Consider the following 23044-nt stretch of genomic DNA (forward strand, 5'->3'; position numbering starts at 1 on the left):
CCTCTAGTGACTTCATAATTTGGCGTGGGTCCCGGATAAGAGTTCAGTGTGGAGCCCGAGCTGAGGAGCTGCCTCGCCCGCCTCTGTGCTGTTATCACAGACTCCTCAGATCCCCATTACGCAGGGCCCACTTATCACTCACAGGGGTCGCGTCCAGCACACACGCCGGACATTGTGCGTTAGATCCCCTGGGCTGGACCGCTATGCTGGGGTGGGGGTGTGTGTGCGGCTACCGTTCTGGGGATAAGGGGATGGGGAGGATGGTGTGTGTGTAGTGGTTTGTGTTGCCATTTTTTTTTTTTTCATGTCCAAAAGCAATTTTTCAGCCGGTCTCTCCTCTGATAGCACGGAGGAAACCACCAGAGGTCTTAGACGATGCTGTGCAATTTGCTGAGAACTGTTAGCGCTCCCAACAGTGTGTGCAACACAATGATGGAAGAAATATCCTGAAAGCATACAGGTATGTGGCCACAGACATTGGTACAGGCAGAAAATGGAATGTCAGTGCTTGTGAGCATCCAATGTGATTACATGATGCATTGGAATGGAATGGCATGCAAAGGCACACCACTGCATGACCTGTATAAACTATTCTCGGATAAAATCCGACATAAGGTACACAGAAAATAAAATGCCAAATGAAGGATTTTTTTTTACAGAAAAATATATGCAACTTATTTACAGAATCTAACCAGAGACTTTATAAATGATGAGAGACTGCACTTAAAGATTCCACCAGAGAAATGTATGAGAACAGTCAGTAACGCCAAGATGGCGCTTGTCTTTACACCGTTCAATTCAGATTTAAACAAGAATTCATCTGATGCACTTTTTATGTCAATAATTTGTATTTGGAGTTATGTATGCCTCCCCATTCATTAGAATAGGAGCCTGATCTCATTAGTCCAAAATAACTGCCTGGATGCGTTACCAAGATGACCGTCGAGTGGCAAAACTTGCCTGAAAGGACTTTGATCTAACTACAGTATGTGTGTGAGACAGATTTGTTTTAGCACTTTTATGACTTTTACATTCTACTTATTCATACATTTTCATTCTTTTTCTTAGACACCAGTGAATATTAATTCCCTTTAGTTACAGAGAGTCTTCAGCGGTGAATTCATTCGTTCCATTCAAACCCCCAAGGGAGCTTACCGTCATGAAGCCGTCTAGCAGACCGGAGTCGGGTTTGGGCGGGGCCTGCAGGCGCTCCATGGACCACTTTTCCATGATGGCGTTCACCTGGCTGTTCTCAGTGTTCAGGATCCTAAAGCCTGTCATGTTCACTCCACTGTAGCGGTATGGCTCCACGTCCAAGGCGAACAAGTCCTGAGGACACACATTCCATCAGATTAAAGTCAGCTTCATTACAGAAGCATCCTTAGTTAGTAGATACTAACATCTGCAAAATATTGTTCCAGGAGTCACGGCATGTAAATACAACACATATTAAACAAGATATTATTATAAAGGATTAACAACAGAGTAACTATCATGTAATAACAGTCTTTAAAAATAATGGTCAAACAAATAAATGCCATACTTGACAGTGACATACTGTACATTCTGCTATCACAAAAGGCAAAAAGAAAAAGAAATGTCAGAACTAATGACATGTCTCCCTAATGTGCCTCTTTTACAAAGACCAAAGGGTGGCTATAAAGCTATATGTGATTTGTGTAAATGATGAAAAGCAAACTACAAAACAAGAATGTCTCTCCATGGCAAACCGGTCATGGCCATTTTCTAGAAAATTGCTTGCTAGTACTGCATATAGATTGCACTCAGTAGAGCTCCCTACAAGCTCTCATGACAGAGCACACATATACACCAGCTTCTGAGAAAAGGAAATCTGGCGGTGACCGGGGAGCCATTTGTGGTCTCTGTGGCTGAGCTGTTGACGGCGGTGGCTGAGTTAAAGCCCCAGCTCTGGCTCCTCTGCCTGCCAAAGCCAGGCTCGGCATCAGCACCCTGCTGGAGCATCTCTGTGTCACACGACTGCATGCCTTTCTGGCCCAGAGTATTCACATAAACACTCAAAAGGAAGTATCGCTTTCCATACAGGGGAATAAGCAGGCAAAAATATCAAATAAGAGGGGAAAGGGGGTTGGTTTTAAATAAATCGCCTGGCAATAGCGTTGGCTTAGCCAGGGAAAGGGTTTTTTTGAAGGGGGAAATGCTCATTTTTAAAGCTCCTGAAGCTTTTATACCTTCTCCACCAGCCAGCCAGACAAAAGGCAGGCGTTTTGATGTGAACTCAAGCTGTGAATCTAGCCTGTGATGTCTTTGCGATCTACTTCCAATGGAAAATAGGAATACAGTTACAATAATGCCTTGAAATGGTGACCAAAAAAAAAAAAAAACTCACGAGCAGGGTAACAGACAGACAAGGAAGGAGAGAGACACATTGTATGAAAAATGATAGAAGAATGATGAAAGAAAGGAGAAAACAAAACACACACACACAACACACACACACACACACACACACACACACACAAACACACACACACACACAAACACACACACAAACACACACACACACACACACACACACAAACACACACACACACACACAAACACACACACACACACACACACACACACACACACACACACACACACACACACACACACAAACACACACACACACACACACACACACACACACACACACACACACACACACACACACACACAAACACACACACACACACACACACACACACACACACACACACACACACACACACACACACACAATGAGCAGGTCAAAGTTGGGTACAGCAAAAGACCAGGAGTGCTATTAGCTATCTTAAATGTCAAGTGTGTACTAAGATTTTTTATTTTTTTCAAATCCTGGAGTCCAATCCAATAAGTCCTTAGTTGGTATTCGTTAACTCCTGGACAGAACAAGAGAAGACATCCAGAAGAGAATTCTGCCACTGAAAAGGATTCAACAACAACAACAAACGCTTTTGCAGCACTTTAAAGCCATCTTGGCAAGCATTGTTGCCAATGCTCGCTAACAAGATAAACATTCTTAAAAACAATTTGCACATGCAGAACAAAAGAACGAGCACAGCAGTTTGCACACCTGTTTGCTTCCCAGGTCCCTTAATGTTGATTAAAGAAGCTACATCAAAAACAAAAAAAGACGCTTATGAGCTACACCATATGGCCTTACCAGCGTGGTGAAGATATAGTGGTAATATTCTGTCATCATTCCCATGGCCAGACCCTAGAAAACAAAGAGCAAAGAATCCAACACAAAACTAAACAGATCAACAGACAGACAAAGACAGAGAGTGTGGAGTGTTGCTACTTCATGCCTAAAAGCCAAAACAAATGTAATCCTCCCCATCCGTATCATTTTTACACATGTGTGTGTATGAATCCTCAAACAAATGACAGGAAGTGTGTGTGTGTGTGTGTGTGTGTGTGTGTGTGTGTGTGTGTGTGTGTGTGTGTGTGTGTGTGTGTGTGTGTATGTGCATACAGTATGTAGCATGTGATCATGTTTGCCTTTGCACACATATGTTAATTCATGCATATTCATTACGGATGACTATGTTTGATCCTCAGTGCTCTGCCCTGTGTTGCTGTTTCACTCCTTTAGTGCACAGTCTCTAGTCTACAGCTGAGCAAGTGGACCAGTCACAGCCAGTCAGACTCTCACGCAGATTATGAATCACTGATTATTATGGTAGCCGCGGCTAAAGAGTGTGATTAAATAGACTGGGGTCAGGGCTGTAATTGCTGCCAGTCTTGGGCCCACTTGGTGTCAGGGATCGACGGGGAGCCTCCCGGATATCTGCATCCCGAAAGACCCATCTCATTTTCTCACTGACAAGCGAGTGGGACAGCCTGAGTCAATGGGGAGGCAACCTGCCAGTCACACAGTGAACTTAGTCACAGGCAGGCATCAAATTGTATGATTGACAGCCAGTAAGGTAAGCTGTGCTTATCGGTAAAGATACCAGTGTCTGCAAGTTTTTTTTTCGTTGTTTTTTTTTTTTTTGCTGACAGTTTTTTTTCTAAGTGTATGGATTTTTAATGGCTCCGGAGGACACTATTTACAATAGGCTAGATAACTACAAAGGAATTAGTCTGAACCATTCCAATTCAGATGGTCCTCATTGCAACCAAGCTGTTCAAGGAAAAAGCCACTCAGTCAGATTAACTGAGTATGACAGTGAAGAAGTCGTAACACAGTCTGAAATGACTTCTAACAGAGTTTCAGAAGAGAGGAGTGGCACGGATCGCAGACTATCACACAAATACAGTCCAGTGTATCATTACTCCCCATTAGCCCAACATATCTCACACGCCACCAATGATGAGTCTTCTTGAGCTTCATTACCAATCCACCACTGTGGGATTGATTAAGCAGGCCTGTGAATGAGTGTCAGAATGAATCATGCTATCTTTAATATTTGATTACACATGTGAGCTGAAGGAAACATGAGCTCTCCTAATTACGTTTCCTTGAAATATCAGTGCCACCACCCCCCCACCCCACGACCTTCCCACGACCTCCCCGAGTAGTTTTTGTGCACACAAGTAGTTTTCACAGCACTTATGTGCCGGAGTACATGTTCTGAAGTCACTATAGATGTATATTGAATAGATGTATACTGAAATAGTGTATGTACATCGATGTGCTTTAGTGGAAACCGTAAGGTGGGGATCACATAGGCCAGCGCCAAGCGGCAGCGCCAAGCGTAGACCATAATAAGTTCTATATCGTTCCTAAGTAACACAAACGGTTTGCCTAAACTGACAATTGAATACGCTCGCGTTGCACTTATAAAGTTTAACCAAGTTGTTACGCTAGCGCTGCCACCGTTGCGCTGATGAACAATAGAGAACAATAGGGAACCTGCTGCTTGCCACTGGTCAGTGTGATCCCTGCCTAAGGGTTATTTAGGGTTAATCAGATTTCCTTTCTGATAATGTACTTTATTGCATGGAGAGATGGATCTGGAGATGGAAAAGAAGAGCACACAAAGAGCATTTGTGTGTGTGTGTGTGTGTGTGTGTGTGTGTGTGTGTGTGTGTGTGTGTGTGTGTGTGTGTGTGTGTGCGGTGTGTGTGTGTGTGTCTGTTGAGGGGGTTGTCACTGTGTGTGTTTGTGTGTATCTCTGAATTTGTGTGTATGTGTGTGGCGGTGGCAGTGGCATCTTTTTCAAAAGGCTTTTTCCAGTGTGCTGTTGCCAGTTCATCACCTGCTTCAGAATGCCGGCCGCCATCTCATGGCCGCAGTCGAAGATGACATGGAACTCCTTTCCGCGCTTCATCTCCTTCAACAAAGGTTTGGCGTCCTTGGTCTCCGCTGGCAACTGCCGGATTTTTAAGCGGATGTTGTAACGGGAGGGGGCTTTAATGAGCTCCTGTAGCCGGATGAGACCTTCAGGAGGAAGAGGAGGGAGAGGAGGGAGAGGAAGAAGAGAGAAATGTGGGAGGATGTAGAGAATCACAGAGAAAGGAAGGGGAAAGAGTGGGAGACAGAGAGACAAAGAGAGAGAAAGAAGGGGGGGGGGGGACAGTCAGATTGCAGGCTTCAGTTTCAAATGGCATTCACTGTGGTTTACAAAGCTGAGAGTTGAGCCTTGCTGTCACACCAAGAAATTGTTAGTTAAGCAAATGAAAGAACTTTTCAAGCTGAAAAGACGAAACAGTCAGACTATGAAATAGAACCATATTCAAAATGTAATCAAAAACTTTTCTGAGACAAGGCAACTGAATAAACACAGTGAAACATGGGAAACACTTAGAATAGTGCAGGCTGGGGAATATACAGTGCCTAAGCCTATTGCCATTTTGGAAAATAGACTACAAATATGTATCTAGTATAATTGAAGTTAGACCCTGTATTCATTTGATTCCCTTGGTTTTAATTAGAGCTAGATAAGAATTCCCTATGAATAGATGGTCTAATGTCATCCAAGTTTAATGAAATCCATTCCTCTTTGAACATGTCATACTCCCTCTCTCTCTATCTCCCTCGCTTCTTCTCTCTCTCTTTCACTTTCTCTCTGTCTCCCATTCCCTCTCTCTTTCTCTGTCTCTCTCTATTTTCCGACTCATCTGTGTTTCCAGGCAGCTGAGCATGCTGTGTGAATGCTGCCAGTCTATCTCATTGTCTGTCCTGAATGCCAATCAAGAAGCTCTGGCAATACACGATGTGTGTGTGTGTGTATGTATGTGTGTGTGTGTGTGTGTGTGTGTGTGTGTGTGCGCAAGTCATGGTTCCTCAGGGGTAGAGGAGGGGTTCTGACACTATCTGTTCTTCTCCATTACATGGTGGACCACTTCTCATCCTCTTCTGATCACGTATTTATGTTCATAGGAGAGGTGTTGAGTAAAATATTGAATATTTTGTCATATTCAGCAGTACCACTAGTCTACTACTATCTTTTGAATAGTGACCTTGTGCCCAAAAATGTCACCATGAGATTAGGATTAGCTCGCCGCAGCAGTAATGCTGGCAGGGTGAATAAACAACCAAGCAAGGTGCCGCAGTGCATCAACGTTTAGAAGAGACACATCAGCATAGTGGGCTATGTGTGACTCGCTACGCATTTACTAATTTCTCACAAAGTCAGTCAGAGCTGAGGCACAAAGACATGTCAATATCTGATACTATAATTGCAGGCCTCACAGACATTATACCAGATATTATATTTAGTTGAATCAAATTGATCTTCAAGCTCTTATCTAAAGGCTCAGCACTGTGCCCCTGCCTGACTGACCTGTAAAGATCAATGGCCCCGGTGAAGGTCACTGTTCTGATTCCTACAAGCCAGGCCTTTCCAGCCTCTCCCAATGACCTGACATTTGACCACTGTATCACATGACGCTGCCTACGTTAGAAAGCGCGGCTGTGTGCAACTCTCAGCGGTCCCCACTGCAGTAGGCTTCGCTTCAGCACCTCCTCCAGCAAATTCAGAGAAAGACAACAACATCAACCCCAACCACCCCCCACCACCACCCCGCCCACCTCCACCCTTCCCTCCATGCCCCCTCCCTCCTTCCTCCCTCGTTCCAGCGTGAGGGATGGAGGAGCAGCCAGATGTTTTCCTCTTCCTCTTCCCCGTCTCCCCCTGCCGCCTTTGGCTGGTGGCGCTTATTTGTTTTATTTCAGCCCGCTTGGCTGGCTGGCCAGCGGGTCTCTCTCGGCCCATGGCGCCGTTTTAGCGGCCAGAACCCCCCTCTCCTCCTCCTCCTCCTCCTCCTTCGGCCAGACAGACAGCCAGCCACGCACAGCCACTCGGAGGCTCTCTCTCTCTGTAATGCAGTGGGGTGAGTAGCCCAGTGACACAGCACAGCGGGGGTGGCCCTCGCGCACTCTGCCGATGGGTCATCAGCCATACTAAAGGCAAGAAGGTCACTCGCAGCAGCAGCTACAGACATCATAGAATCTGTGCATCACTAATGGCATTCACACCATCTGGGTCCAGCTGGAAGCAGCCATGCAAACATTATCTACCGTACAATTCAGATGGGTATGACAAACGGGGGGGAAAAAACAACAACACTGGAAAAAACAAAATAATAACACAACACTGGACTGCTGATTCATAGTGTAACTATTGCAGATGTAGTAGCTATCTATTTCAATGCAGGTAGTAATGAAGACATATTTACATGGACTAAAAATGTAATTTGCACTATTTAAGACATGATCCTTTTAGGAAGCACTACATCACAACACAAGGCCAACTACTGTGGCAACCTCCTCTCATTTAAAGTTCTCTTTTCTTCTTTGCTTGTGGCTACTCCTCTCCATCCTCACACTTGTTTTCTTCTCTACACATTTGGGAGAGCTCACAGGGCAAGAGCGCCCTGAGTGAGTGAGAGAGAGAGAGAGAGAGAGAGAGAGAGAGAGGGAGAGAGAGAACAAGAAAGAGAGTGAAGGTGAAATGCTACTGTCAGTGGTGATCTGCACTGACTGGCTACTAATGCCTTCAGACCGTTGCTGGATCTGCATTTAACTTTGCATGAATATTTCATTCCCTTCAAAGCGTTTATTAGCAGTCTGTCAGGGGGCCTCCTGAGCATGAAACGTATCAGCCTGTGATAAATATCCGCCTGGACCGCATCGCTCAAGTGCTCCCAAAGAAAACAAAATCCTTTCAAGACGGCAACAAGCACACTTCAGCGATGCGGCCAGAGATGTGGTTCTTCTGTGTAGGTGGTGTGCTAGTGCTACCCAGGGACAGCCTCAGAACGTGTGTCCTCCTCCTCCTGTGATTTCTTTACAAGTGCATCATGGGACAGCAGAGGATTGTGGGAGAGGGGGCGTCTTGTAATAATGCAGGGAGCTCTTGACAGAGCAACCAAGGTTAATGTGGACCACGGGGTCAAACACACCCGCTTATTTATGTCTGATTAAACGTGCCGAACAAATTGAAGTAAGATTAAAAACGGTTTCTGGCCAAAGGTTTTAACAGCATCACTGGCAAAACGCAAATGACATTCCATATTTGTAGGAATAACTCACACGCTCACACAGCCTTACGCATCTGGTCTCTCTCCCTTGTTATTCGCCTCCATGGCCTTGTAAAAGTCGAGCGGTCGGCAAGTGGCTGACTAATCCGACGGAGCGTTTTTATCGTTGATGGCGGAGGGTAAAGAGAGGACTTCCAAGAGCTGAGCAGTGGGGGTGACGCCTGAGCTTGGCCACGTTCTAGGGAACGCGCTCGGCACTCGGCGGGTGTGTCCGAGGGAACATCTGCTGCTCAGGCGGCGCAGGCTGCCTGCTTGCTCTCGAACACCTTGTCAAAGCCGCTCACAGATGCGCCGCATTAATTAACATTTGTGTGCCATCTTGATACGTCAGACACCATGAAGCACAAGCATGCTTGGGCATTAGGATAAAATATACAGAGGACTAAGAATTTAAGCTCTAGGTATTTCTTTTGTTTTGTTTTTTTTTTCTTTTTGCTTTGTTTTCTCTCCGATGACAATCTAATAGGAGCAGATGAAAAGTTTAATCCTTCCATGAGAGCCCCGACATTATTGCAAAGACAAAAAAGAGGAACATGAAGGACAAAAAAACAGCAGTAATAAAAAAACAGCATAGCAAATAGTAATCATCGGCGTGCCTATATCCAAACGCTATTTCCCGAGGCGAGAGCGATCGCAGCACTTATTATGGTGAAGCGGCAAAAACTGAAATTAGTATGGCACTTGAAGCAATGTAAAGATAGCGGTAGGGGGTGGGGGTTGGTGCGGTGGGGGTGGGGGTTGGGTGGCAAGAGGATAGAAGCACACACAACTCTCTAAAGAATCTGCGGAGCAGAAGTGGAGCGCCTGATGGGCTAGGCCCTTCATTACTGTGAGTACGGCTGCCGGTGTGGAGCAGTCGCACAGATCAAATTGAAACAGATTACTGGAGGGGTCTTGGGAGAGTCTGGGTGCGCTCCAGCACTGCTCACTTCAATTCAGGCTCTTAGCAGATTTTGAAATGTGTTTATAGGCTTCTCTGCTTGAGCGAACTCATGATATAAACCCACGGTGGCTAACAAACATAGACACCCTCTGAGCGCTCAGGGGCCAAATGCTAAAAACGCAAACGCAAACACAGGAACCAGAAATGCATGCGCACACCCCAGCAGCCACTACACACACACACAAGCACAAGCACACACACACACACACACAACACACACACACACACACGCTCACACACACACACACTCACACACACACAAACAAACATACTCAAATGGATATAATGAATCTATTTTTTCATTGTGCAAACTATTTATAGAGAAAGCATCAACACCTACAGGGCAAAACACCTAGAGGCAGGTTCAAAAATTGTGCTTGGAAACACACACACTAAAACACACATACACAAACACACACTCGCACACACACATACACACTGTTATGAAACTGATTATACTCATACCTATACATTCATGAATCAAGATTATTATGACCGCACTAGCCACTAGCACTCCTAATGCAGATGTAAACTGTGTTGTGTTAACCACACACCCTGCACTCGTCTCAAACCAGCAACTCACAGCACTTCAGATTAGGAGTTGAGCGCACTAGCAAAGTGAGCTAAAAATCCCAGTACATAGTAGCCTATATCATGCACATTTATATAGCCTACCATAGACTATCTAGTGGTAATCTGGGTACCCAGAAGTTTGCATCATGCTAACCTAGTGGTTGCTCATCTCTGGGGCTACAGTTAGCTGGATTTGCCATCGTCCAGAGCTGTTAGTAGTTTTCTCCATGTCTGTGCCTGTTTATCTGTAATTGTTTAGGTTACAGTATCTATGTCAGATCCTGATGGCTGGCTGTTAAAAATCTTCTAATGTAACAACTAGTTAACTATACAGGAGCCTACCTGATAGCTGAATCACTGCACAAGATGGAATAGTATGGAATGTCACTGACACCAGCTCTCAAAAAATAATCTTATGTGCAATCTTATTTAACTCGTGTCATTTAGTTGTTTTGTATTTCTTAAAATATGTATTATGACCATCGCTAGCATAGCTATCATAGCGGTCATATAGGAGTTTTTCCCGTCATCAACTTTCTGAATTTTTGGTCAACGATTTCCAGGACACCGAAACACCAGGGCACATAAAACTTGGTGGGCATGTAGCCCCACAAAAAATTTACCGAACATTTTTGTTTAGTCCCGCTGGGCCCCCAAAACCTGAAAAATGCAGTTTTTCCTAAATAATTACCCGAACTGTGGCACCCAAGATGACAGCATTTTTATAGTATGTTATAGTATGTATCAATTTAGCCCATAACCACTCATTTGTGATTTGCACCGCCCCATCCCACAAAAATGAAAATGCAACAATATACCACTTTAATCGCCCTTATCTTTGGTTAAGATATCTGAACTGCACCAAATGTGTATACAATAAATACAATAAATGAATTAACACATTAACACACATACTGTAAACACACACACACACACACACACACACACACACACACAATCATGCATATAAACACACACACACACACACACACACACACACACATTCAGACACGAATGCATGTACACGCACGCACACACAGACTCACACACACGCGCACACACACCATAACCCCCCTTAACTGACACACACACACATACGCACACTCACAAGCGAACACACAGACACACACAGAGAAACACACATAGTACACAAAAGCAAATGCACACATGCACACACTCATTTACATATACAACACACACACACACAATCATGCATATAAACACACACACACACACAATCATGCATATAAACACACACACACACAATCATGCATATAAACACACACACACACAATCATGCATATAAACACACACACACACAATCATGCATATAAACACACACACACACACACAATCATGCATATAAACACACACACACACAATCATGCATATAAACACACACACACACAATCATGCATATAAACACACACACACACAATCATGCATATAAACACACACACACACAATCATGCATATAAACACACACACACACACACACAATCATGCATATAAACACACACACACACAATCATGCATATAAACACACACACACACAATCATGCATATAAACACACACACACACAATCATGCATATAAACACACACACACACAATCATGCATATAAACACACACACACACACACACACACACAATCATGCATATAAACACACACACACACACAATCATGCATATAAACACACACACACACAATCATGCATATAAACACACACACACACACACAATCATGCATATAAACACACACACACACAATCATGCATATAAACACAACCCCCCCATATTCACACACACACACACACACACACACACACACACACACACTCAAAAGCCTCCCAAGCCTCGCCCAGCAGAGCTGTCTTACTAACCCTCACGGAAGCCAAAATATTTGTTTTTTTTGTCATTTTCTTCTCGCCAGCTCACACACTGCCTGACGAAAGAGCAGTACCAGACAGCATCTACATCTTCACTGACCACTACAGTGTGTGTGTGTTTCTCTGTGTGTGTGTGTGTGTGTGTGTGGTCTATGTGTGTGTGTGTGTGTGTGTGTGGTCTGTGTGTGGTCTGTGTGTGTGTGTGGTGTGGTACATGGCCTCTGACTAGTCCCAGAAATGTGTGGTCACTTACAGAACACAATGGGTCACATGGTAACTGACATAACAATCATATGACCAGTGACACATCATATGAGCAACCCCGCCCCCACCGGCATAACATAAGGGATCATATGGTAACTGACATAACATAAGGCAACAAATGCCCAGTGACATAAGGGATCATATGGTAACTGATATAACATAAGGCAACAAATTCCCAGTGACATAAGGGATCATATGGTGTATGGCATAACATAAGGGATCATATGATCACTGACATAACATAGGGCAACAAATGCCCAGTGACAACACAAGGACAACATCAGCTAAATGGCATGACATCCAGTACTAGTGATAATTTCGTCAGACAAGACGAGAGGAAATATGTTCGTCAACGACCTTTTTTTTTCATGACTAAGACGAGACGATGACGAGACAGCACTAATGTACTGTAACACTGACTAAGACTATCTTAATATCCATCATTGTTGATGAAAAAAGACAAGACTAAAATGTTTTGCATGAAATAAAAACAACAATAAGATAAAATCTCTTTCATTTTCGTCAACAAAATGAGAAGACAGAATATCTAGCTGTTACGTTTTCAAAATATTCCGAATGAGTTCACGCAACAACAGCTTTCCTGTAGGCTAGTCACGTGCTGTTGCTGCAACCCTGTGGCTGCAACACGAAACTACATGGAACAAGAACACCGGGTATTTTTACCCGAAGTTAGCGTTTCTTTAACTACCTAAGCTTTATGCCACAATGCTAGATAGCCTACCTAGTAATCAGAAATAATTTGTTATAAAAAAAAAGACTAAAATGTTTTGACTAAAACTGACTAAGACTAAGATACCTTTAGTTTTCTTTTGACTAAAACTAGACTAAAATACTTGAGACTTTTAGTCGACTAAAACTTGACTAACAAAATTATATTTGAATGACTAAATATGACAAAGACTAAAAAGGACATTTCGTCACAAGACTTAGACTACGACTAAATTAAAAATAGGTGACAAAATTAACACTATATGCTAAATGGCATAACATACTGTAAGCCATCGTATTCTAAATGGCATAACATACTGTAAGCCATCATATGCTAAATGGCATAACATACTGTAAGCCATCATATTCTAAATGGCATAACATACTGTAAGCCATCATATGCTAAATGGCATAACATACTGTAAGCCATCATATGCTAAATGGCATAACATAAGGAATAACAGGGTCACTGCCATTTGGAAACATAAGGTGCCTTGCACAAGCTAAGCACTGGTGCACTTGTGCTGTAAAGGGATCATATAGCCAGTGACACCAGCTAACAGATGGCACGCTCCGCTGTGAGCCGGGAGAGGAGGCAGGCGCCGTGTCTAGCTCATATCCAGAGTGAAAATGAGAGACAGTCCCAGCCTCCCCAACCAATCCAATTACCCCAGTTATTGTTTCCTATGGATGTGGGGATCTTTCTCTCTCTCTCTCTCTCTCTCTCTCTCTCTCTCTCTCTCTCTCTCTCACTCTCACTCTCACTCTTACTCTCTCTGGCAGGGCTTGTCCTGATGGGCCCTAGCCTGCTAGAGTGGGTGTGTTCACTTTGTAAGCTCATACCCATATCCCATAACACAGTATAAAAAAAATGATTTGCTGACTGAACTGTAGAAAAAATATTTGCTTACTGAAGACATGTCCTTTTGTTGTTTTGACTAAGTGTTTTGACTTATGTGTAGTGTAGTGTCTAATTTATTACAAGTGCATTACATTTAAACACAGGTTGACATTACCTAACTCAGTCAAAACAACAAGATGACTTGGCTGGGTTGAACTTAATGGTACGATAAGGAATCCGACATATACATCCGATGTACTGTATATGCTGTCTGTTGCAAATATCATTCTTTATCTAATGAATGTTAGAGCCTGACTTGTGGATCAGTTGTCAGTTTGAGCGAGTGCAATAAAGTGATATTTGTCTGCCTCAGATTAGGCCAGCCATCGCAGTGCACTGATGTGAAATTCAACACTGTTAAACTGTCTAAACACTTTCACTTTCCTCCCAAACTCCCGCTGGCTGCGTCCCTCTGAGTTCTCCAGCAGAGATGCTGTAAGCAGCGGAGGGGCTACTGCAGCAGAGGCCTGCTGTCCCATTAAGGCCCTTTGATGAGGCAGCACGAGCAGCTCGACCGAGAGGAAGGGAGGGGACGGAGGGGGGGGGGGAGGGGGGGAGGAGAGGAGAAGGGAGGGGCGGGTAATCTGGCCGTCACTCCTGGCGCTGGCTTCGCTGTCGACCCCTGGCATATGGCACGCATGCCCCTGGCTGCTTAGGGCCACGGCGGCGCCCACTGCTTCGCCACGGCTTGTCAGCCGGGAGCACTGGCCAGGACAGCGAACCTGCGGGGGGGGGGGATGGGGGGTTGGTGTAGCCCTCCTGCCCCTGAGGCCGGATCACTCAGGCGGGAAAGGGGACATGCTGTACCCGTCCAAACGGGCACGGGCGGGCAGGGGGAACCACCGGGCGGCTCAGCAGGCCTGCTGTTCTGTGGTGGCCACGGTGGATTGTGCTGTTTAGAAATGCTGCCACCTCATCTGCTGCTTTCCTCAGCACCGCACTGAAGCTAAAGATACAAGCAGCCATTATCTATCTTTGTAAAAAAAAAGTCCCTAATGGATGATACCATTACAATCCTCATGAACACTCCCCTGTACAGTGCATCTTAATAGTTTATGCTGCTCTGACATACTTAAAATATTCAGAAAAGATGCAGTCAGCAAGCACTTGACAATCTTCTGACTTATGCATATGCTACCTCAGCACTGCAGTACTTAAGCTGTGTGTGTGTGTGTGTGTGTGTGTGTGTGTGTGTGTGTGTGTGTGTGTGTGTGTGTGTGTGTGTGTGCGTGTGTGCGTGCGTGCGTGGTTGCGTGCATGTGTGTGTATGCGTGTATGCATGTATGTGTGTGTGTGTGTGTGTGTGTGTGCGCGGCGCAGCGCGGCGCGTGGTTCGCATGTGTGTGTGTATGCATGTATGTGTGTGTGTGTGTGTGTGTGCATGGACTGAGTGCAGATATACAGTAGGACCATTCAATCAGTCCCATTATGCCACCAAAGAAGCCAGTGATATGCAGTATAGACTTAAGAAGGGAAATCTACAGAACATTCCGGGTGAAATATGACACCTTTTTAAAAAATCAAATATGATCCAATAAACAAAAACAAATCTCTCTTTGATGAATTTATATGAACAGAGATTGACTCCGGTAAACCTTTCAGGAGCCTTGTGTTATCACCTGTGCTATCATCGTAGACCACCGTGACAGTCTTCCATTTGAAGAAGTGCACCAGGTCCAGGATGGCCCTGCTGAGGGAGGAGAAGTCCGGGTAGAGGCTGACGTAGAAGGAGTCCCGGTTGTCGGACACCTGGTGCTTCCACTTGGTCTGGATGTGGGGGACGCCCAGGGCATTGCAGATGGACTGCACCGCATTGGCCGAGGAGCTGTGTGAGGGGCCAAAGATGGCCGCCACGCCTAGTGAGAGCTGGTCACATGCTGAGGAATGGGGGTGCGGGGAGAGAGGAGAGAGGAGAGAGAAGAGAGAAAATGGCAGATGACTGTCACGGAACAAGGGCACTGGGAGGCTTCCATTCACAGAGCAGGAGAAATAATCTGACATCGCTTAAAGGGAGGGAGGCAGTTGCTCAGTAAGTAAGTAAGAGAGGTGGTCAGGGAATTGCTGGACTCCTCGGAGGAGTCGTGCCGGCTCTTGCTGGCTGGATGTTGATGTGTCCTTGAGCAAGACTCTGAACCCTTAACCGCTCCCTGTGGAATGAGCGGGGCTCCCGCATGCGAGGCGGCAGCTAGCAGCTCGAAAAAGCCTTTTAAAAAATCCAGTCTGTTTGCTCAGTCCTTCCATCTGCATTTCACTGGTAATGCTTTGAGAAATGAAATTGCTACGCTCATTCTTTAATCTTTTCGAACACAGGAAGCACATTATTTGATGTAGCAAAGCCTTGATGATATAGTATATGCATGTGTGTTACATGACATCACATGAATGCTGCTTTAAAATCAATCAACATTTTATTGTCCTCAGTAAAATATCCGTCTATATCTACCCTCCTAATTCTTTGTTTTAATTTTCAGGTCTTTTTTCTAATCTAAATTCAAGCAAGTCAAGTCAACTCTATTTATATAGCACATTTCACATACAGGTCATTCAATGTGCTTTACATAAACAAAAGCAAACAGGAATAGCTAATAAAAGCATAGAAGGGCAATAGTCAAAGAATACTTAAAAAAACATAAAACACACAAGGTAATAGTACAAAAAGGCATACAATGGCAATAAAAATGTTAAAAAAAGTAATAATTAAATCACATAAAAAGACAAAACATAGAATGATTATACTAGTCAAGCACCCAGTGAACAGTAGCCCCCTTTGGAGATTCTTGAAAATCATATTCATGTTAGCAAACATGACTATGACATGACTATGACATACAATAATGCTTTCATAATTAGACCTGTGCCATAACTCTATACCCTTTTTGACAACAACTCAACATAATACACCTTTAAAGGTAAACTATGCAGTATTGGCAATTTCCTTACTGCTTTCTCGTTTTTTGCTTCTTTTTCGCTGGCTCTGTCATGACGAATGTCTGAGAAACTCCATCGCTACCTTTTTTTAGCCGGTGCCTGGCATATATGTGTATTTGAATGCAGTAAAGCAATTTGTTACACTCATTATACTTCCTGACACTGAGGCCGTCGGCCCGCCAGCCCACAGTTGCAAGGGTGTTTTTTTCCGCTCACAGGCGCTAGGAGGAATCGAGACGGCCAGCATTCAACCCGAAAAAAGTCATATAACCATTCCAATGACTCTGAAGCTGTTAAATGAAGGTAAATTAAGCTAAAAAACTTGCATATTAAGCAAAAAAAACCTGTATACTGTGCCTGTTAATGGTATCATCAATCATATCCATCTCCATGTTTTAACTATATAAGAAAGGTATCTAAAACCAGTGACACTGTGTTTAAAATGACCATGTTTCATCTCTGCATCACAGAGCTGCCACTGTTTCATCCACACCTACAGGTACAAGACAGAGATTACTGGTGTCTATAAAGCTGCCTGTGAGACACCAGTGGAGACCCAGCCGTGAATTACTGTCGCTGACTCATTAACTGATGCTAATCAGTTTTCTGTGTTTATCAGAGAGCTGGCCACAGAGACTGTCTCTTTGTTTAAAAGTAATGGATTTGGTCCCACACTCAGTGGGCCAGAATAACAACACAGAGGTGGTTAAAATCACTGCAGGTGACATGGTATGAAGTCTCTTAAAGATACAGCACCATGAGACACGTGCTGATGTAGTCAGAATCCAGGGAGATGGAGCAGCCATTGTCTTAGAGTTTCTCCAGATTCCCTCCAGTAACGTGAATTGCAAATGTCGTAATGAGATTTACTAACGCTGACAAACAAATGGGAAATCAAGCCTTGTGTGCTGTCAAAAATGAATGTAATTAAGTGGTGTCTGTCTTACCCTTCCTGGAGGCTTCGAAGCTGTCGTGAATGTTTATCCTTTGGATGTCGTACGTGAGTGTCGTGTTTGGCAGGAGAGTTCTGTTCCTGTTGATTGTATTTAAAGCAAATTTAAAGGCAAGTTCTTCCGAACCTGACGGGCCGCTTTCGATGGATTCAAATATGCCCCCTGAAAGAGAGGGAGAGAGAGAGAGAGAAGAAAAATAGAAGTGTGCTGTTAGTTTAATCAGAAAAAAGGCCCCATGTCAGCCAATCCTTCCAGTGAACACTGAAATTAATGAAAAACAATTAGGTGGAAGAACAGTACACAAGATTAATCTTCTTTAGGGGAAAATGCATCACACAGCTGTCCAGCTGCACCGAATACACACACACACAAACACACACACACACACACACACACATACAGTACATACACACAGAGAGAGATGTGTATCACTGCCCAACAGCAGGAGAGAGTGTTTTAAAGTCTGCCCACTACAAATAAGCTGGCCTCCTGTGTGTTATTTTGACAGACTACAGATGAATGAGGGTTGCTATGGCGAGAGGGAGGAGGGAGTTCCTTGATTGATGTGGCCTTATTGGCCAGCCGATCAATCAATTAAACCCATAGGGAGTAGTATAGTGTGAGTGAGAGAGAAGGAGAGAAATTGAAGTGTTTTGTTTAAGGTAGGCATATAGCTCCCTGCCCTACACAAGCACAAATGCACACACACACACACACACACACACACACACACACACACACACACACACACACACACAGTACTGGAAGTCAACACAAAGCTTTGCTTTGCGCTTTATTTACCTTTGATGCTAAGCTCAGAGGGCTCAACCCTTTAACCTCTCAATAATACTCAAGTGTGAATGGCCTCCCTGCACTGCTGCGCCACCTCTAACTTGACCTTACAGACTCGTGCACGGCCACCCCTCCTCAGAACAGGACGCCGGAGCCCAGCGGTGACGAGTGTTCTCTGTGATCTCGTCTGCAGGAAAGGAGTTCCTTTCACAGAATCTCAGGGCGCCTGAAAGTCACTCATCAGCCAAGTGCCTTTTGTTGCTGCCAGGAGAAAAGGGAATCCAAAATGGCCTCGTGTTGTGCACAATCAAACATTTAGCAGCATAATAGGATTCACCTCCCACCCTACGCCTGAAGGCAAAGATTTTCGCTAGTTCGCTATCCAGACACTATCCTCTCTAACCCTGGAGAGTTTGTTTGCGTCTGTCTCTTTTTTGCTTCCTTTTTTGTGGTTGATTCTACCATTTCTTTTTTCCTTTTAGTTTGAGGGTACATCATGTAACATTTGTTCCTCTATAAACCCAAAGTAGGACAAATATGTGAGCAGGTGTGCCTTTGAGAAAACCTCCTGCTAAGTGTGATCCTCTCTCCCCCTCACTTTGAGAACTCCTGGAGGGCCTTTCCAACGAAGCTTTGTTTAAATTGCTTCACAGTGTCGTATTGATCTTTTTGTGAAGCGGGTAGCATTGTCTCTTTCTCTACGAAACAAAGCGAGGGAAATATATCTTTGTTTCTTTTTTTTCAATATTTTAATGTCATACTTACGGGATCATTTTAGGATAGAAGGTTTGTGTCATTTCAGTTACAGCTTACCTATTCTACAATACAGCAGCACACAGAGCCCTAATTTAAACTGTGAGCAAAGTGCCCAGCTGCAATGCTCCCACACACCAAACAATAGCTTTAGTTCATGACTTTGACTTTGAGAGCCTATAATGTATCATAATAATGTCCTCTTCTCATTGATTACTAGGTCAAGAGCTCTGCACCTGCTGCTTCAAACAATCACCAATAAAGTTGGCTATAGAAGGACTACTATTAATTATCATTTATTATTTATGGCCATAACAAAAGTGAGGAAGGTCTCATCTGAAAAGAGACTGGTGAGGAGGCAACAAGAGTGAGACAAAGTTCCTCCCCTCATTGGTATGCACCCCATGGGGGAGTCCTAGTTTGCATGTCATAATGAGTTTGAAGGCGTTAATAACCATCAGTTAAGCAGGATGTACTATAATTGGAAGGCTGTGCAGTTCTGGAACCATCCTTTCACAAAGAAGGGAGGACAATTCATGTCCTCATTCCTCTCTCTCTCTCTCTCTCTCTCTCTCTCTCTCTCCAAAAAGGCTGCATTGAGAGGATAATGCCATGTGGGCAGGGGCGGAAAAAAAGGGGGATAAATGATTGGAGGGAGGACGGTGAAGGAGTGAGTGAAGGTGAAAGAGATGGAGGGAGGTGGGGGTTTGAGGGGGATGAGGAGCTTCAAACGGGCCCCTAGAAACATGAAAAAGGCTCCCGACCTGCAGGTAGGAGGGGAACGAATGTGGTGGTGGTGCTTAAAGAAAAAAAAAGAAAGAAAGAGGGAGAGAAAACAGGAATAAAGAAAAGGAGAGAGTCAAACATAAAGAGAAAGAAAGAAAGAAAAAAGGAAGGATAGAAAGAAAGAAAGTAAGAAAGAAAGATAGATAGATATAGAAAATAAGGAAGTAAAACAGAAACAAAGAAAGAAAGAAAGAAAGAAAGAATGAGAGAGGAGGAACGCATGTGTGACTAGTGGGCAAAAATGACTGGCTCTTAATCCCAGCCAATGACAAGCAACTAGGTCCCTGTGCTCGCCAGAGATTAGCTGCGCTTTCTCTCAGCAGGCCGAACCGTGGAAACCTCACGGCGTGGAGACTCTCCGAGAGAAAAGTGGCCTTTTGTTTGAGAGCAACTGAGCTAAAGCCACAATGTCCCAATTAAGCTGTTACTCCTCACCTTACAAAAGCCCATAAAAGACCTGAGTCCTCGCTGAGCTCCTTCAGGCACAGCCGACAGGCTTTATGGGCCTGTGAAACGGAGGTGGGGAGGGGGGTGGTGGGAGGTTAGTCCAGGTCACGCGGTGACTCTCTCGGTGACGAGCCGAGGTTGTACGGGTCACGGCGACGCATGTCTCAGGAGAGGGACCGGGGAGCGCCATGACACGTGTCAAACACACACACTCAATCTGTCGTCGGGATACCGACCGGTGAACTACATTCCTGGCCCGCCAATCTCCAGCATTCTAATGAGCACCACCTGACATCGCCCTCCTCATTGTGCTCCCACAACCAATCAAAAGGTTTAACCCATGCAGAAATGTGTCTCCCCAGCCAATTAGATCACAAGGCACAAAAGTAGTGTTTCTGGGCAGATAATTCTCCTCTACATTACTGTAGCTGAACCGATTCCTGCAGCTGAAATAGTAAAACACTACATTAATAAATGAAGCTACGGGACCTCAGGAGAAAAAAAAGGGGGGAAATGGCCCCTAAAGTGTACCTTAACTGCACTGTGACGTCCAGCAGATTATTATATAATCTTGAGATTGAGATTTTTCTATCAAATCTTTCTCACTAAGCACAAAAAAGTTATTTTATTCTGTTATATCATTCTAAATCATGACCGAGCTTTTTCTTAGTACCGGTACCCTGCTATTCCCCTTACTACTGTTGCAATGTTATGAGTCCTTGTTATAGCTCTTTGTTCTCAATAGCTGTTCAAACCTCCTCATCAGCTGCCATTCTGAATCAGAGAACATGCTCAATGACTTTTTGTGATGGGTGACTCCTCCACATGTATCTCTCTCCCTTTCTCTCTCTCACACACACACACACACACACACACACACACACACACACACACACACACACACACACACACACACACACACACACACACACGCTGTCCCCCAAAATCACACTACTTCATAGCATCTCAATCAATGCACCACTGAGCACATTTGCCTGAATTATTAATCATACACGCACATCGCGAGCACAATCAATGTGTTCACAATGCTGTCCCCTTGATCAAGGCCACTTATCTTCCGAAGCGTAGAGTTTCCTTTCAATCGGTTTGTGCAGTGAGCTCAAACGTGCAAAAGGCCTGATTATTCCCCCTGCAAATAATCCCCAGTCGCATGAGGAACCAAGAGAACGCATAGATTTGTTTACCTCCCCTCAAACTACAATATGAGCAATACACTGTAAGCTGATCAATCTGTTCAGATCACAACGAGATTACAGCAAACACAGATCAATACTGAGATGGCATTGATCAGACCAGATGCTGCCTAAAATAGGGAGGGATAGCCAGCATGGTTTAATAGGCCCCAAAGCCACCAGTCACAGTGCAGCAGGATACAGGCCACCACGGACATAGCTATAGTCACACTCACACTCACACACATAGCTATAGTCTACTCATAGCTATAGTCACACACATAACTATAGCCCACATCTCAATCATAACTCATATCATAAGTAGTCTACAGTGGAAAATGAAATGATTTTTTATGGGGAATATACTACAATGGTAACCCTGTCACAAACCAAGTTGTATACACATAGCTACACACAAGATTGCAAATGTTTCTACTAGCTGATGCTAACTGACAAAAGCATAAAGATGTAGCAACTAAAAGCTCACACACAGTTGGACTAATTCTTTGCAGCCGCAGCAGGGACCAAACAGCTGTGTTTGTGTGTGTGGATACCTGCCTGAACGCCCTGAACGCCCTCACTGAAATTATCCTCTGAGGAGACTTCAGAATATTGAGTGGAGGAAAACACTAACTGGTGAATATTCAGTGGGTGTATTATTGTATAAAGATAGGTGACTCGGTAAAAACAAATATTAGGGGATTAGGGGAAATATCATCTTTTCTCTCTCTCTCTGTCCCCGTCCCTCTCTCTCTCTCTGTTCCTCAGCGCACTGCTCTGCAATCGATTGATAGACTCCTCACTATCTTGGCAAGATCAGTCTATGCTCCAGAAGGCTGGAGAGGCTGCCTTTGATGTATTAGTTCAGTAATCCAGTTGATCAGTGGTATTAATGCAGTTTGGTTTGCTTAAATGCCTTTGTTTGTGTGTGTGTGTGTGTGTGTTAGTGCATCTGTGTATGGTGGGTGTCCCATTTTAAGCCAAGTCAGGAGACCACACTCACACCCCACAGTGCACCAGGAGTAGCTCAAGCTTCGGAGTAGATAACCAGCATTGAAAGTGCACAAGCGCGAGCTCTGTCAAAGGCATGAGAAGGCTGATCTTTGCACGCGGAGCCCTCACATCCTTTTCATCGCCACGCCGATGTCTATCTCTCCGATAGCTTCAGAGAAATGTGCCTGCCACTGATAACAATGAAAAGGAAAAACTGCATGACTGCTTTGAATGGTAATTCAAGTTCAGTCAAGGAGCTGGAAGCTTAGTTTGACACCTAATGTCACAAGTAATGGCACAAGTAGACTAGTTTGGTGGCAGGTTAAGTACTAAGTCTGAAACACAGGAGGTGTTGAGTCCCTGTAAAGAAGAGATGGCCTATAATG

The 23044-nt window shown here is 44.3% G+C and overlaps 1 protein-coding gene across 2 annotated transcripts in view; it reads right to left on the reverse strand.

The window, feature by feature from the left end:
• grik2 (glutamate receptor, ionotropic, kainate 2) overlaps nucleotides 1–23044 on the reverse strand; it is a 172375-nt gene that overhangs the window by 94168 nt on the left and 55163 nt on the right. For both annotated transcript variants that reach the window (XM_048260176.1, XM_048260177.1), the window contains exons 3-7: nucleotides 17689–17856; nucleotides 15433–15690; nucleotides 5229–5410; nucleotides 3188–3241; nucleotides 1156–1329 (exon numbers count right to left, since the gene is read on the reverse strand). In XM_048260176.1, coding sequence (XP_048116133.1) covers nucleotides 1156–1329; nucleotides 3188–3241; nucleotides 5229–5410; nucleotides 15433–15690; nucleotides 17689–17856 — 836 coding nt within the window. The remainder of the gene's footprint in view (nucleotides 1–1155; nucleotides 1330–3187; nucleotides 3242–5228; nucleotides 5411–15432; nucleotides 15691–17688; nucleotides 17857–23044) is intronic.

The sequence above is a fragment of the Alosa alosa genome, chromosome 13 (genome assembly GCF_017589495.1).
Source record: "Alosa alosa isolate M-15738 ecotype Scorff River chromosome 13, AALO_Geno_1.1, whole genome shotgun sequence".
NCBI classification, from domain to species: domain Eukaryota; kingdom Metazoa; phylum Chordata; class Actinopteri; order Clupeiformes; family Clupeidae; genus Alosa; species Alosa alosa.